The sequence below is a fragment of the Gavia stellata genome, chromosome 3, assembly GCF_030936135.1.
Source record: "Gavia stellata isolate bGavSte3 chromosome 3, bGavSte3.hap2, whole genome shotgun sequence".
NCBI lineage: Eukaryota > Metazoa > Chordata > Aves > Gaviiformes > Gaviidae > Gavia > Gavia stellata.
The window spans coordinates 47048459-47064083 of record NC_082596.1 but is presented as its reverse complement, the minus strand read 5'-3'; the positions used below and the strand labels follow the sequence as shown (position 1 = coordinate 47064083).

At 40.7% G+C, this 15625-nt stretch overlaps 1 protein-coding gene across 1 annotated transcript in view; it reads right to left on the bottom strand.

The window, feature by feature from the left end:
* LOC104254864 (ethanolaminephosphotransferase 1) overlaps window positions 1-15625 on the bottom strand; it is a 54966-nt gene that overhangs the window by 14750 nt on the left and 24591 nt on the right. Inside the window, exons 5-6 of the mRNA XM_059815367.1 lie at window positions 11113-11381; window positions 3346-3454 (exon numbers count right to left, since the gene is read on the bottom strand). Coding sequence (XP_059671350.1) covers window positions 3346-3454; window positions 11113-11381 — 378 coding nt within the window. The remainder of the gene's footprint in view (window positions 1-3345; window positions 3455-11112; window positions 11382-15625) is intronic.

Below are 15625 nucleotides of genomic sequence, written 5' to 3'. Positions count from 1 at the left end.
AAGGGACCCTAGTTAGCCGGATAATGCTATGGGACAATTATGGTTGAATCCCAAGAGAGCTTTTGGAGTGTCATCCACAGGAGCCTTGCTGAGAGCAGAAGTAATTATTTCCAGCTGAGCATACAGGCACATAACTTTAGAAAGGTCTGGCTGCTTTCACGCTAGGAGAGAAAAGGCATTTCTGTCTAGCAGCCATGACAACACACTCTGGAAACCGGAGAATGGCCTTCGTTTGTTTGGCGTCCAGCTAGGTGTGTGTTTTGGGGCTGCAGGATGGAATTGCATTCACTACCTGTGAAAATTATGTGTTTCTGTTCACTGGGTAGCTGACAAATTCCCATGAAATACCACGCAGAAGTTTCTCTGCTTCACAGGGGAGACCTTCGAGGTCACTCAGCCCCACACTTGGCATTCCTACAGGTGTTCACAGTGTGCTAGACAGTTCCCAGGGACATATGTAAAGCTCTCTCTTGGGAGGCCTTCCTAAAACATCTAATCTAAACACCGGTATTGCTGTGCTTTTATGTATATCTTTGTGTGTTCTGGCACCTGATAAAAATTCCATTATTTTCAGTGAGTGAGTGTCACCTGGTGATACCACAGCTTCCTCCGAGGAGGTGCTTTTGCAGAGTTCATCCTTAGGTTATACGTGGGATATTCTTTCTTTTTTTCCCCCAGAAACGCCAGGAAAGACATCCGAAAAACTCCACTCTTGTGCATCTCATTTGGATTTCTTCCCACTACAGAAGGTAGTAGCTAGAGCCCAGCTGTTCTTGGAGAAGTGATGGCTCAGCAACTGAACTCCTGTTGTCTACAGAACAGTAAAAGCACGAAACGAATACCAAGTATTGATGGGGCAGCTACAGGTTCATTGTTAGAAGGACCACTAGTGACTACTAAATGCCATCAGATGGTTAAGAACAGCCAGTTATTGTTTAATGGCTCCTCTCGGGGTCCTGGGAAACTAACTCGTAAAAAGCATCAGAGGCCCACTACATCGCTTTGTTTTTTAACTAGCCGCAAAGGCATTTAACTGAGCATGCCAGAGAGTGGGCTCTCTGATACAAATGGATCTGGCTGAGCAAGACACAATTGCTGCAGCCTCTTTAAGGGACAGACTAATTCAATCTTCCTGGCTGCTCCGCCCTTAGCGTAGGTTAGACCAATACTTTTTCTGCAGTCACAGTGGTGTCCTGCAGTTTACTGCAAGTGTCTAAAAACTTTATATAGCCATATTCACTGCACACAGGTTACCCAATGATAACCACCTTAATCACTATTGCTGAGCTGAGATTCAAACCTGTGGTGAAATGGCAATGCTTTCTGGATCAGCATGATCCTCAGTGGGAGGATTCTGTTTTTTCCATATATAAATTTAGTGTCTGTTTTTAAGAGATTTACTAACCACTGTGACAATTTTATAATATAGAGTCAACCAAGATGATTTCTTGCATACTTTAAACCCATATTTAACTGTAGTTAAGCTGCAAAAGTTGCCCTGTTGATGGCATTGTGGACAGTGTGTGAGAGACAATGTTTTTAAAGAAATCTTTTGGCTCTTACTTATGCCTATTCTGCCTGGGACAATGATGGAAGAAATGCTCAATTCTCTGCTCACGGATCCATTCAGGCAAGCGTACCACATGAGACAGAAGCAGTACTTCTTTCTTACGCTAATGGAATAGTCCATCGAACCTTGCTTTGCAGCTGGTTTTGGTAGAGTACGAAAAAGGATGCTCGCTTCTGCAGATTTGACGACACTGACATGCTTCCCTACCACAAACCTTCCTAATATGTTGACCAGTTTGAATTCAGCCTTCATCCATGGCTTCCCAAGCGCAAGGGAAGCCATCAGCCTACTCACTGAACGGGCTGTCACGTGCCTTAGTGACAGGAACAAAAGCAGCGACGTGCGTAGCACAGCACGAGCGTGTCCAACGGACCAGGCCATGCTCATGCCTAATGCCAAGGCAGGCCTAACCTGCCGCTTCTGGGAGAGCCAGCGTCCATCTCTCCTGGACTTGGGGCGCTGCCTCGGGAGCACCCATCGCTCCCTCTCCCAGCGCCCTGCCAGCCACCAGGGGGCGTTTGATAGCTACGTCGCGGTCCAGCTGAGGAATTCGTTGGCTACCGAAAGGCAACCACCATTTTTTCCTCTTCCTTCCTTTCTTTTCCTCAGAGTGCCCCAAACAGGCCTGGCCAAAAAAAAAAGACTGTACAATCTTGGTCACACACGGTCGTTTTATACTCGGGGTGAAGCACAAAGGACCGTCGAAACCATGTCCTTGTACGCACCGCTCATAGAAAGCACAGCCTGAACGCAGGGTCCTTTCCAATCTGGGAATTCTGGGAAGCACTGCTGAGGCTGAGGCGGTACCTGCTGAAGACCTCTCCACGGGAAAGGGTGGTGAGAGCACATGTCAATGCAGCGGACTCAAAAGTCCCCCCTGAAATGCTCAGATAGCTCCCAGTTAGAGTCGGCATTGGTGAGCACCTGTATCCAAGCTCTCCGTTTGGATCAAGGACTGAAGATGTTTCTTGGGATGTAAGCTTGGCTGCCTGTGTCAAACACTTTTTTTGGTGCCCTCTTCTCATCATTCGTACCTTCACATAAACATCCCTAAAATTTATATGCTAATTTCTTCACCTTCCAAGCAACACGTTGAAGCCATTTCGCATACACACAGTTCTAGATAAGACTACCATGTTTTTAACTCATTAAAATGTAACTGCTCTTGTTCTCAGTCTAGCTATAGCAGTTGAAAAATATTCAATGTTTATTCCAAACTACACTGACACTATCAAATAATGAGCAAATAGGCTACTGCTGTGTATGAAAAATGCATCACTTCTGTTCGGAAAGTAATTATAAAGAAGAGCTTAGAAACCACCTGTCTTTTTTTCAGATTTACAGTTGTGCCTCCTAAGATTATTTAAATGCCTTTATTTCTTCTACCCATAATGTTTTGGAGCATAGTGTGCCGCAGGCCAAAACATTAAACTGATAATATATGTAAATGTGAGCGACATTTTACCTGAGTGACACGAGGAGTTCCTGAGACTTTGAGAGCCAGCCAGCCAGCACACTGCAATGAACTGCATGTGCAGATAAGGGACATCTTCTGTAGTATTTGTGTGCAACAGATGATAGTAATTCAGTGAGGAAAAATGTTTCCAAAATGATCTCCTTTTTTAAAGTTTTGCAATATTATCCCTTCTAATCTGCTCTATTCATGTGGTTTTTGGACTAGCCAACACTTAAAAAAAATTATGAAGGAAATAAAAGAAATATCTAATCAAAATAATTAAAAAACAGTACAGTTTTCCATGGATCTGGACACTTACCTATAAGCAAGATTACTAATGCATCTGTGATGTAATAACCAAACAGGAAAGGCTTCTGCCACACTTCCACACCAACAGCACCAGTGAGCAGATATGCTGCGATTAATACCTATAGAAAAAGGATAAAGTATTTTCAATCCTTTACTTCCAAAGGCACAGAATTTTGCTTATCATCTTAGTACAAATGCAAGAGTAAAAAAATCTGTTATTTTCCTCCTGTCTCCATTTTACAGGACCTTATGCTGCCATCCCAGAAGAATTACTTCTAAGCAGTGAAGCAGATTCCAGGGTCACCAACAAAATTATTTAAAATTAATGAAATACAATAACCAAGCAACTTCCCTGCTAATGTGTGCATCTGTTTGCATTTGGTATTACTTACATACCTTTTCAAAATACCCAATTTCTAAATCCCTTCTTAAAGCCAGGTCTCCCCACTGCAAAGGCACTTTCTTGTATTTGCATACAGACTTCAGGATTAGAAATGTGGTTGTTTTTGCAGCTCAGCCCCCTGAACTGATCATATCAGAATAACTGAGAGCGGAAAAGAGTCTAAGCTCACCTAAAATAATAAAAAAAATCAATTGAATGTAAAGAAATAAAAAGAAGGGGAGGGAGCTGAAGTCTCCCCTGATTTTTAATTCGTTTGACAGATAACATCATTACAGGACACCAAAAAACCCCACGTAGTCAAACGTCATTAGGAGTGAAAGGACTCATACACAAGACCCCTGAGTCACTTGCTGAAGCGTCACCAGTTTCAGTAGAGATGTAAATGTAGTTTCCACTCTCTCTTCAGAGTCAATTTTGTGATCCAGCTGAGGTCGGAAGTCTTGATGCAGGCAAAACCCTATAGCTCCTGTAGCAATACCTTTCACACCCGCTGTATTAACTGTAGGAGCACCGCCTACAATTTATGGCTCAAATTGATGAAGTTTTACCATTTTAGGTGTGTAACGTGCAACTGCAGTACTGAACGTGAGGCAGTGGTTCCCAAGCCCTTGTGCCCTTGATCCCACCTCCTCAAGGGACCCAGCCCTCCCTTGCAGCCCATTTCCTGGCTTTGCCCAGGCCACCCACCCCCTGCAGCCCCTTCTGCGGCTGGCACCCAGCTAACGGGACTGCCGCCCCACTCTTTCTCCAGGCTGTTTTGTTCCCAGCTATTTAGTTTTGCTATAGGCCTCATAAAGGGCTGTATGTTTCATGCTACATGTCTCAACCTCCTGATCTATTCTAGACTTGGATTAAGAATGAATTGCGAACATTCACTTTAGCTCTAAATTAAAACAACTATGTTAATTATAATGCCATTTAGAAGACTGCATAGTCATCTATTTATTCCCAGGTAACGTTCAGTAACTTTTGTATTTTCCATTTAATACAGCTTCTCACTTTGGGATGACAAATATTTTCCATCCTTACCTGTATGATAGATTTTACTATTTTTTATTCAGTTTTTTTAAATACTCATTTTTTTCTCTATATATTTTTTGTTCAGTTTTTTTAAATGCTCTATGGTTTTTCGTAATTTTTAACTTCATTAAACATATTTCCAGTCTTCTATTAAATTAATTGCTTTAGTTTAAAAGTACACTGAAAATCTCATTTTTAGATAGCAGGCTGTTTAAGATCACAGATTAGTAGCAGAACACTTACATCACTTAAACTCCCTATTACACGTAGATATCACTATATTTGACTTCACTTACTTCTCTGTACCTAAATTCACGATTCTTTCCCTATCAGTATGTAGCTCTTAAAGAGTTTTGCTTGAATGTGGCATTGCAGAACTGGATGTTTGAATTGCCTCTGCAAGAACAAGCAGCCCAACAGATCTGCAACGAAGAAGATCAGGCACTAATATGAGAGTTACATCTTGGGCCATTGAAGACAGTGAGTCAAATTTTGGTCTACATGAAGGATGTATATAGTGGGTTTTGCAACCGACTACAACGGAGCTAACATTTGGCTTTCTGAAGAAATTGCATTCTGTTACCCATAAGACATGACGGATGGACTCCTGGCCCCATCAAAGTTGATGGCAAAACTCCAACTGGCTTTGATGGAGCCTGAATTTACCCTCACACGCTGAATTCGGAACAGACTTTTTTGGCAAGTGATAAAGGAGGAACTCCAGTATTGTCTGTTATTACAGTCAGTACTTTTGGCAGTGCAGTCATGAGTCTCACTGTCAGATGTCAGCACACCTGTAGGAACAGGAGTAGCGATGCAACGGGCTCTCTTGAGGGAATCTTCTGCCCCGGGATTTGGTGATGCAGCACTCACAGGCTGAGACTGCCTCTTGTTTAACAGATGCAGTGTATGAAAAAACACTCATAATTGCAACCTTTTCTAAAATGAGAAGTCCAAATTAAATAACACAAGTAAGGCCTATATAGCAAGTTAGTGTCAAACATATACAGTCCTGGACTCCAACTCACTGCAGCATCTGACCAGGAAAATTTTTGACTTGCCAAGGTCTTATCTAGGAGGAGGAGGAGTACTTATACAGACAAAAATCTGGTAATACATGGTCTTAATTTGTAGGCCCTTTGATATGGCTGAACAGTGGGACAGTTGGCTTCTGAGCAGTGGCTCCCTATCTTATCACAATTTTGTAAATCACAGCAAAATAGTCACCTTTGTCCCTCTGCAAAACCAGAATATTACTTCTTTAATGCGGCATTGGGAAAATTCTATATAACCATGAGGCAGTATAACTCCTCAAAATCTCCTAGCTTCCAGCCTTTTAACTGTTCTCTAAAATATTTGATTTTTTAAAATTACCATCTCTTTCATGTTTTTCCGCTACTGCAGGTGTAAGTTTTGTGACCAAGATATTCTAAATTGTGTGTGTGTGTGTACATACATTTTCTTTCTCCCTAATGATTTACCATTTCTCTTTTACACACAGGCACATTGAGTATGCTGTACATGGGAAAAAAAAAATCAAATATTTTCTCATCTTTTTTAAAAAATATTCTGGCTATGCTTTTAAATTCTTTATGATTCCACAAAAAAGGACATTAATTTTACTATAATATTCAATTTCACTAGAATATTCCAATAGTATTAATTGTTCATGTGTTGAAATATTTTCCATTAACATAGTACTCAAACTGAACATCTAGAGAGCAAAGTCATTTAAAATACAAGGTTACTTTTTTCTTCTGAAAATAAATGTGACACTTGCTTAAAAGAGTAAGAACTAATGATTTCCTACAAGTGATTTCAACAGGAGTTAGCTTTAGTGTGATGTGTAATTTTTCCATTTTAATTTTTTTCTCAGTATTTTTCTTTCAATAAATAAAGGTAGCAAATTTAGCCTATAAAAATACTTTTTTACATGTCTTGAAAAGGTCATTTTGCATTTAGACATGCAGCATGTGATCAGTAAACAGCTAAAGGCACGTGGAAGATTAATTAACGAGGTTTGAGTAGAATCATAACCGGGTGGTTAAGAATGAAGCAATCTGCTGCAGAAAGAGACTCGCAGGTTCTTCTGTTTAAATTTCACATGGATACACTATGGGGTTTCCCTCAGATAACCAAGTACTGAGTTGGGTTTCCAGCCACGTCGGGAGGCAGCTGGGAGCAGACACCATGGCCTGGCCAGCACTGCTTCCACACCGCTAGCAGTTCTTTTACTTCAACAATTCCAGTGCGCTCCTACCTTTGGAACTAAATAATAATCAATATCATTTCTTCACAAGAAAGGCTATGCTTTCGAGACGCTTTGAATTAGAAAAACTTTGAAAGTGAATATCTTTTTAACTAAAATAAAAAAGATTCTGAATCCTGATAACGTGACCAAAGCACATTTGCATCTCCGTATCTCTTTTTGATAGAGACTTTTTTTGCCCCTCAGAAGAGAGAGAAATTTTTTAAAGATGTGATGTGCACTTGCATTGCTCAGGATTTCTCTGCCAGTTCCTGAAACACTGGCTGCCACAGTACCTCCCAGGAAAAGCTCATATGAAACATATTTCAGCATGAGTTTTGTAAACTGCTTGTCAAAAGAAAACCTGGTATACGGCATCCAAAAAACCCCTTCCCCTGTTTTGACTGAAAGGAAGGAGAAATGCAAGTTCTACAACGTTTCAGTTGCTACCTGCATCGTATACTTCATTTATTCAGAGTTTCAAGGCAGGCAGAGTGTTCTCCCTGAGCGTCTAGGTGGGAGCCCGTCCAAAGCCATTGGGCAGAACCAGCTGGGAAAGCATCTCAAAACCAAAAACCTGGGGCTTATGGTCCAAGCACCCATGCCTTCAAGCATGACTGTATATAGGATTTCTGGTCATCCTCGCCTTACAGGGCTAGGGCAGGGCCAGAGAGAGCTGCCTGTTGCCTTTCACATTTGCTGCTTGTGCTTTTGCACTTTTTTCCAGCTTGCCCTCTTGGCTGGGGAGAGTGAGGAGAAGGAGTGTGGAATCCTCTGGGTCACTCCAGCTCTCATGCAGCTCTTATTTTCACTTTTAAACTTTTATTTAAGAATATAAAGGGTACCTCACTGTTACGCTTAAGGCTGCACTGATGTAAGCAGAGGTATCACTACATCATAGCAAGGGAAAAGGAACATTTTGTTCCCCTGCTATGAACTCAACTGCAGTGGCTTATGAAAAGCAACAGCAGGATTAGGGGAGTACTTCACTAGGGGAATATTAAAATCTTCAGGAGAAAATTAACATATGGTAGGAAGCCTTTCTCAGGAAAGCTTTGTCTTTTTTTCCTCCAAGAAACTTCATGTGCAGGTATTAGCTTTCTTCGGCTGGGCTTGTGACAAGATGTATCCAAGAACACAGCAAGGGTTTCTTTTTTAGTCTTCTCTCCAGCCCATGACTTTTGGGGGTTTGCGCTTACTTGAAAGTGTATGAAAATTGTCTAGATGATATGGTGTAAAGAGGGTCCTCTCCCTGCATCTTTTTCTGCCCGCGGAGGAGTCAGCAGGAGATAGCTCCTTGTGTGGAGGGAGGAGAGAGGGGAAGACTTTTCACCGTTGCAGATGCCTCCTCCTTGATTCTGGATCCACAAACATAACAGTCCTCTGAGCAAGTATCTCTCAGACACATTACAGCCATTTTTCAAGTTTACACACCACAGTTCCCTATAAATGGCTGTCTGCTGTAATCAAAACTAACTGGAGTGCCAATTACAGCCCAGCTAGCGTAATTAGGTTACCAATTCTGACAAGTCATCAAATTGCAGAAAAATGTGATCTGCGTAAGTCCCACAAATTTCTCTACTTATAATGAGGTATTTTTTCATGAGGAACAGCAGCTCTTTTTACACCACAATTAACACAGAGCCTGTGAGCAGCTTGTCTGTGTTTATATACAGTGGAGCTGACTCAGCAGCAGTGTCCTGGGAGCTACATGCCAGTTAAGCTTTCATTAAGGTCAACAGCTATCTATTTGCACACTTATATCAATTACTGTATTTCCTGAGCTTTGTGGGGATAATGAAGTCCAAAGTCTCTGGCTATCATCAATTTTAAAAGCAGAAGCAGGGGACTAGACCACCTGAATGTCTGAAATGCCAGTGCAATAGCATCGTGTTGTCGGTGAAATTATTCAAGACAGAGTAGAGAGGCACATTCATGCAGCAATCCAGCTAGGAATGCCACGGAGGAAATAGTGAACTAAATGCCAGGAATCAGTCTGAAAGCAGACTGCGAGTGCTTCCGCAGTCTCTGCCTCTGAATGTGACTGTGGGAATATCTGGCAGAGAAGTGGTGGGGAAAAAAACAGCAAGGGGAACATTACCTTTCTTACCCATCATCAGCCATTTGCTAATGTCCTCAGTGTCCTCTCCTCCAAGTAGCTGAGGATGAAGAGCTACCTTTAACAGTGCACACATCATACAAAATTTGCTGAATGGGTTTAGAAAACAAGAGCAAGGCAATGTTTGCAGGGGAATTAAGACCTTTTACTAGACTAGCTAGTACAGCTGGAAAAAAATACATTATGCACTTTCTGGTGGGTGTGAAAAGTAGTTTGGACTAATGGAAAAAATGCTGGCTTGATCTACAAATCCTGTCTTGTCTTTGTTCATAGGCAATCACAACTACAAAAGCCAATTTTTCCAGATGGGAAAACTGACATACAGACATTTCAATAGTACAGTCTTCTACCACTGTTGATGATTGCGCTACGTAGCATCAAAAAATCCTTACATTTATATGCTTATCATTTTGACTGTAGGCAAATCATCACAGAAGTTACTAGAAAGTGAGCCTGCAGGACAGCAATTCGGCATCAGAGGGGAACAGGGAATATCACTTGTTAGCACCTTGCATCCAAGTTAATCAAAGCAGTTTACAAACTTTACTGAAATTCAGCCTCACCACAAATCTGTCAGACAGGGAAACACTCTTACCATTAGTTCCCAGATGGAAAAGCAGTGACAGAGGCATAGGTCACTAAAAGGCACTGACAGAGTTAACAGTACTGCTCTGCTAGTTGATACCCACTCCCATATTTAACCACTAATACAGTTCGGATGCTGTAACAATCCAAAAGACCCTTCTAAACATTCACGTGTATATCTACAGTGATCATCTGAGCAACAAGTGAAATTGGTTTGAACATAGCTATTCCTCTCCTGCTGGAAGAACTTCACTAAGAAGCCTTGCACAGACATGGCTTAAACTTGCAGACCAGCTGGCTGCCTAATGTCTTAGTCCTGAGCCAACGTCTTCTCCCAGAACTGATTTTCTAGGGGACAAAACAGATGCACCACAGCTGGACCACCATCTCTGAGTTGTTCTCAAACCACTGGATTCTGATTATGTTTACATCAATACATCTGCAGCCATTAATTCAAATACTGTATTTCCATTAAAAAACGTATTTGAATATTTGTCAAACTTCTTTTCAATTATGTATATTTGGCTGTACCTTTCATCTCATGCCTGTGACAGGAAGCTCAGAAGACTGGGACCGTGTTCTTCAGGCTGCAAGAGCCTGGTTATCTAAGAAATAGATAAGCCAGCCCAGAAATCCCAGCGCTGGGCCCTTGGCAGTGCAATGAGCTTGTTACTGCTGCTACTCATTTGTGCACTGAGGCCACCACTCACCGTGGTGCCCTGGTCATGTTTCTGAAGAGGTCCACCTCAAGGTAGAGCTGTAAGCCAGTCAAGAACTCAGCTGGGGACTGGCTGTGGGCTGACAGGTAGTTCATGTTACTGAACGCCATTCCTGGAGAGGAAACCTCTAATGGTATAACTTTGACTTTTTTCCAAGGGTGAAACTCACCTGACAACAGTTAATGTTCACTGTATAGGTATAATGCTATTTCCATGGCCACATTCGATGTAAGAGGTGGCAGAATTGGGAAGGTCTAGTATTGTATAACTGTATAATTAATGTTAATAAATACTACTTGGACTAATTCACATTGTGCCTCAGAACCTAGTGTTGGTGGGAAAATTGCTTATGGCTTCAGATAGCATAATAATTTTTGTTAATACCACAATAAAATGCAGTTAAATAACAGTCTCATGGGCACTATCTGACTGCTAGGCTTGCTGCAAGCCTTTTTTTTCCTGCAAGGGAATGAATCTCTGATGCTGACAATTTGTTCGAGAGCGTCTCTTCTTTGCAAATGCAGGAAATATTTCTGAATTACTTTTAGGGTTATGCTATTTCACATTCAAAATCTTGGCCAAATACATTTGCCTTGAGCCCTATTTTTGTATTTCTGTAATATTATGAAAACACTAACATAGTTAAAAAAAATAAAACCAAACCAGGAATGATAAATACTTACCACTTGGCTTATATCGTATCCCCAAGGAAGAAAAAGAACTCCTGTGTTATATTTCTCCCAGTGTGAACACATAAAGTTAAACAAGACAATGCTTAAATATATATACATTGTATATACAGAAACTCCAGTCTTCCCATTGTCACGGGAACAGACAGAAAAAAAAGAAAGCACAAAAATGGAGGTAGCCCAGCTATCCAGCCCATGGTCAAATAATTCTCCCAGAGGAGTACTGGACTGAGTCCTTCGAGCATGTTTCCCATCTATGGAGTCTAGAAGGATTGGGAAAGGAAAAGAAATAAAGAATTAGAGCACAACAAAAGGAATCATTTTTGTCACATACACTTCACTACTGCCTGTATAACACATGGGAAAAACAGACTGATGACAGCAAACTGAAGCACAACAGTCCCTTCAATACCAACATGTTAGGATTGCTTGTAAAATATTTCCTTCAGTTATCAAGTAATTTTTCCATCCTTAGTTCAGCTCTTAAACTAAATGTCACCTTCCTTACAAGCTTTAGAAAAACATTCATAATTACTTGTCCGCAGTGGTCTTTAAACACTTTTATGTCAGTCCCTGCAGTCAGTTTCTCAAAGAAAGTGCTGAAAAGTGTCCACAAGGCTTCTCGCCCATCCATTGGTGTTGTGGATCCTCTGAGACTTCAGACTGCTTGTGGGGTAGATTCATTAAGGCATTTAGGTTACCTCAATGACTAACAGTTACAAGGCAGCCTCAAGGAGCAAATTTCACGAAATTCATTAGTATGTGTGCTTACATAAGGTATTTTAAAGAGTCTTTTGATTGAAAACTTAGGATACAAGAGCCAGCAGTGTGCCCAGGTGGCCAAGAAGGTGATTGTCCCCCTGTACTCGGCATCTTGAATACTGTGTTCAGTTTTGGGCTCCTCACTACAAGAAAAACATTGAGGTGCTGGAATACATCCAGAGAACCAGCGGCATAGCTGATGAAGGGTCTAGAGAACAAGTCATATGAGGAGCAGCTGAGGGAACTGGGGTTATTTAGTCTGGAGAAAAGGAGGCTGAGGGGAGACCTTATCGCTCTCTACAATTACCTGAAAGGAGGTTGTAGCAAGGTGGGTGTTCGTCTCTTTTCCCAAGTAACAAGTGACAGGATGAGAGGAAACAGCCTCAAGCTGCACCAGGGGAGGTTTAGATTGGATATTAGGAAAAAATTCTTCACTGAAAGGGTTATCAAATATTGGAACAGGCTGCTCAGGGAAGTGGTTGAGTCACCATCCCTAGAAGTATTTAAAAGACATGTAGCTGTGGTGCTTAGGGACATGGTTTAGTGGTGGACTTGGCAGTGTTAGGTTTGTGGTTGAACTCAATGATCTTAAAGGCCTTTTCCAACCTAAATGATTCTATGATTCTAAGAATACCTTACTGTTAAGGTGAGTTATGTGTTGATCACTTTTAATACTTAAGGGCTTGAAAGATGCCCAAACACTGTACTGGATCACACTCTGAGGATGCAGTTGGACAATATGGTTTGAGTCGATCTGAGTGTTCACTGCTGTTGAACAGGGAAGGACCTGCAACCTGCTCAGCTGGTGGAGAGACAGCAAAAACTATGTTTTCTTCTGGGTCACTGAGCAGAATTGGGGCTGTGAATGGCACAAAAGGCAAGGGAGATGACACAAGGGAGGGGTGGTGAATGCAGGGAGAAGAAGGAATGGGGGTCTAGCAGCTGTAACCTTTCTTAGTTGTATCGTGAAACCATACCCTTAGTCTCTTCTCTGAGACTGTGCTGGTGAGAAATAGAAATATTTTCTTCTTAAAGTTAAGTGTAAATATGCAGGATGAACCCCTTAGGAAAAAGTACACAGAACAAACCTTACAGATTACTTATTGTTATTCTGAATCTCAAAATAACACGGAGAATTTTTTTCTTTTTAATGTTACTTGGAAGGTACTATAGCTAACAATTATTAGCTATTGATAGCATTAGTAACCCAAAACTGACTAGAAATACAACTCAGCAGAATGAGACCAAAGACTCCACAGCTGCTATAGATCATATGCTACTTACTTCTCCAGATTATTTGGCAGTACCCTCAGTTTTGTTTAATGTAAATATACTTCAGGGATCTAAACCAGGAAAACATGGGATTTCATTTTGTACAGATTTTAGACTATCTCCCTATTGTAATACCTAAACAGCTGTGAGATATCCTCTGCTCAAATATAAATCTCTTGAGACAGTTCTCACAACTCTAAAAATTGAAGATTTCATAGAGGATTTCAAATATGGCTTGCCCCCTTCTAGAACCGCATTTGCTCTCCGTCAACATTGCCATTGAATTGTCAGCATCTTACTGAAAAGTGAAGAAAGAAAAGTGAAGAAAGAAAACTGTGTGCATAAGCTTGAGGTTACTTGAATAATGTTGTTATAAATGTAGAAATTCTTTAGTCTATTTTAAGATGCTTCTGAAACTTAACTAACAAATAGGTATGTAAACATGCCTAAACAGTATATAGTCTTTCATATTTCCAGAACATGTATTCCAAATCAGAGAGAATTCAGTTATAGGGGTAATACTTTTTTAATGAAAATTATAGAGGATTGGTCTGTTCATAAATGATTTTACATTGTCACAAAATAGTATTCACATTAGATACTAAAATATGTACATCAGTAAAAGAGTGGGTTTCTTTTTGTAGGAATGTTTTACTAAAGAGTTAGGCTTATAAAGGTGTCATGAAATACAGTACTTCTAATTATCATGGACATGGGGAAAAATACAGGAACTGTATAACGCATATGTAAAATTGGATTTTCACAAATCTTTACCCACATTTTCCGTGTGGTTTCACTAGCTTTTTAAGAGACTCAAAATATTTTCTGTTTTAGGTTTCAGTTTGAAATCATTCATGCCAACAATGGTGTATGTTCAATAGTGGACATACACTGTCCCATACTTCCACTGCTTTAGATTTATTATATTATGATTTTGTCTCAAGAAGGTTCATAAATCTTCAGTTTTATTAAAGTTTACATAACTTTTAAATAGTGGAATTCAAAATAACAGCAAAGAGCATTCCATTTTATAGAAAGGGAAAAGATACCAAACCACCTTAACAAAGAGGGGGGAAAAAAGAAGCATGCTAGGGAATTTGGAAAGAGTAACTGTGTCATTAAAAAGAAGCTGAGAGAGATTAAAGCTGCATATTTGGTTAGTTATTATGGCTCTCTGCAGCCTTCCAAAGGGAAAACTTCGGCCATGCAGAATTAAATCTGAGACTAAATATTTCATGAAGTGGCTTGGACAGTAGACACAAAAATCTACATATACATTAGTTCATTATAGCTTTGATTGTCAACATCATATCCCTTGTCTTCCAAGTATTAGGAACTACAGGCCTCACTGGCAAATAACATCTGCATTAAGAACCTCAGAAGCTGAACTTCCATTGAGCTTTCTGGGGTGTCACACACTAACAGCTCCAATATGTAATTCCTATTTATGAAACAATAGCCACTTCGTTCAATTCTCTACAATTACATGAAGAATGGTTTTCACTAAAGAAACTGCTGCTTCTGTTAATGATTATAGAGAGCTGTTAGGGAAATCTGACTGGTAGTCAGCTTCAAGGGACAGTTGTCCCAATGATTTTTATGGTACAAACACAAAGAAATTCTGGACAAAATAATTTTGGCACAAACTCGCCACTTGAATAGAAATGGCAAGGCATTCACAATGCAGAGGGTGATGTTTGCACAAGGGGATACACCCAGGTTAATCAAGATGGCTCTACATGCATGGGTCTTGATACCAAAAGGGGCCAGCATCTTTGCACAATGCTGCAGTGTACATCTAGAACACGTTTATATCTAGCCTGGTTATCTTAAGTATGGCACACAAATGTATGGCTACACTCCCCAATGCAGGGCCTTATAAGAACCAGCTCCAAAAGACAGGGTACGTTTACACAGCACAGTGCAGTCCACGTAAATATGCCACCTTGAGTCCCCCCCAAAAATGAGCTCTGTTGCACCATGTTGTGGAGAGACTAGGCTGGAATGAGTTAGCTTCGGAAGAGAAAGCAAGAAAGCCATGCTAATGTGGATCTCACTCCCAGATCTGCACCAGTTCGGGTCTATGTCTTCATGCCACTGCACAGCAAGATGCAATGTACCTAAAAATACAGTCATGGTATGATACAAAAAGTAAAAATGGAATAAGAAACTGAAAATGAGGTATAGGTGTTATGGGAGAAGAACAGCAACAGGAAAGAGAAAAAAAGACACTTCATCTCCATAAGAAGCTCAGGCCTGTCACCACATTCATACCACCTCTCCTGACACACACCATAAGCACTGAAGTGCTAACAGGTTAAAACATAATGCTACATTAATTTTCCTTTTTCTCTGCTTTGCTCTTTATTTTCCCCGTCCTTGAAAGCACCCTCTGCTAATGCAAGTGTCAGGGAGCTTCTCAGAATGTCATCATTGGGGGACAAAGGTTTTTATAAAACCCAACAGCAATGAC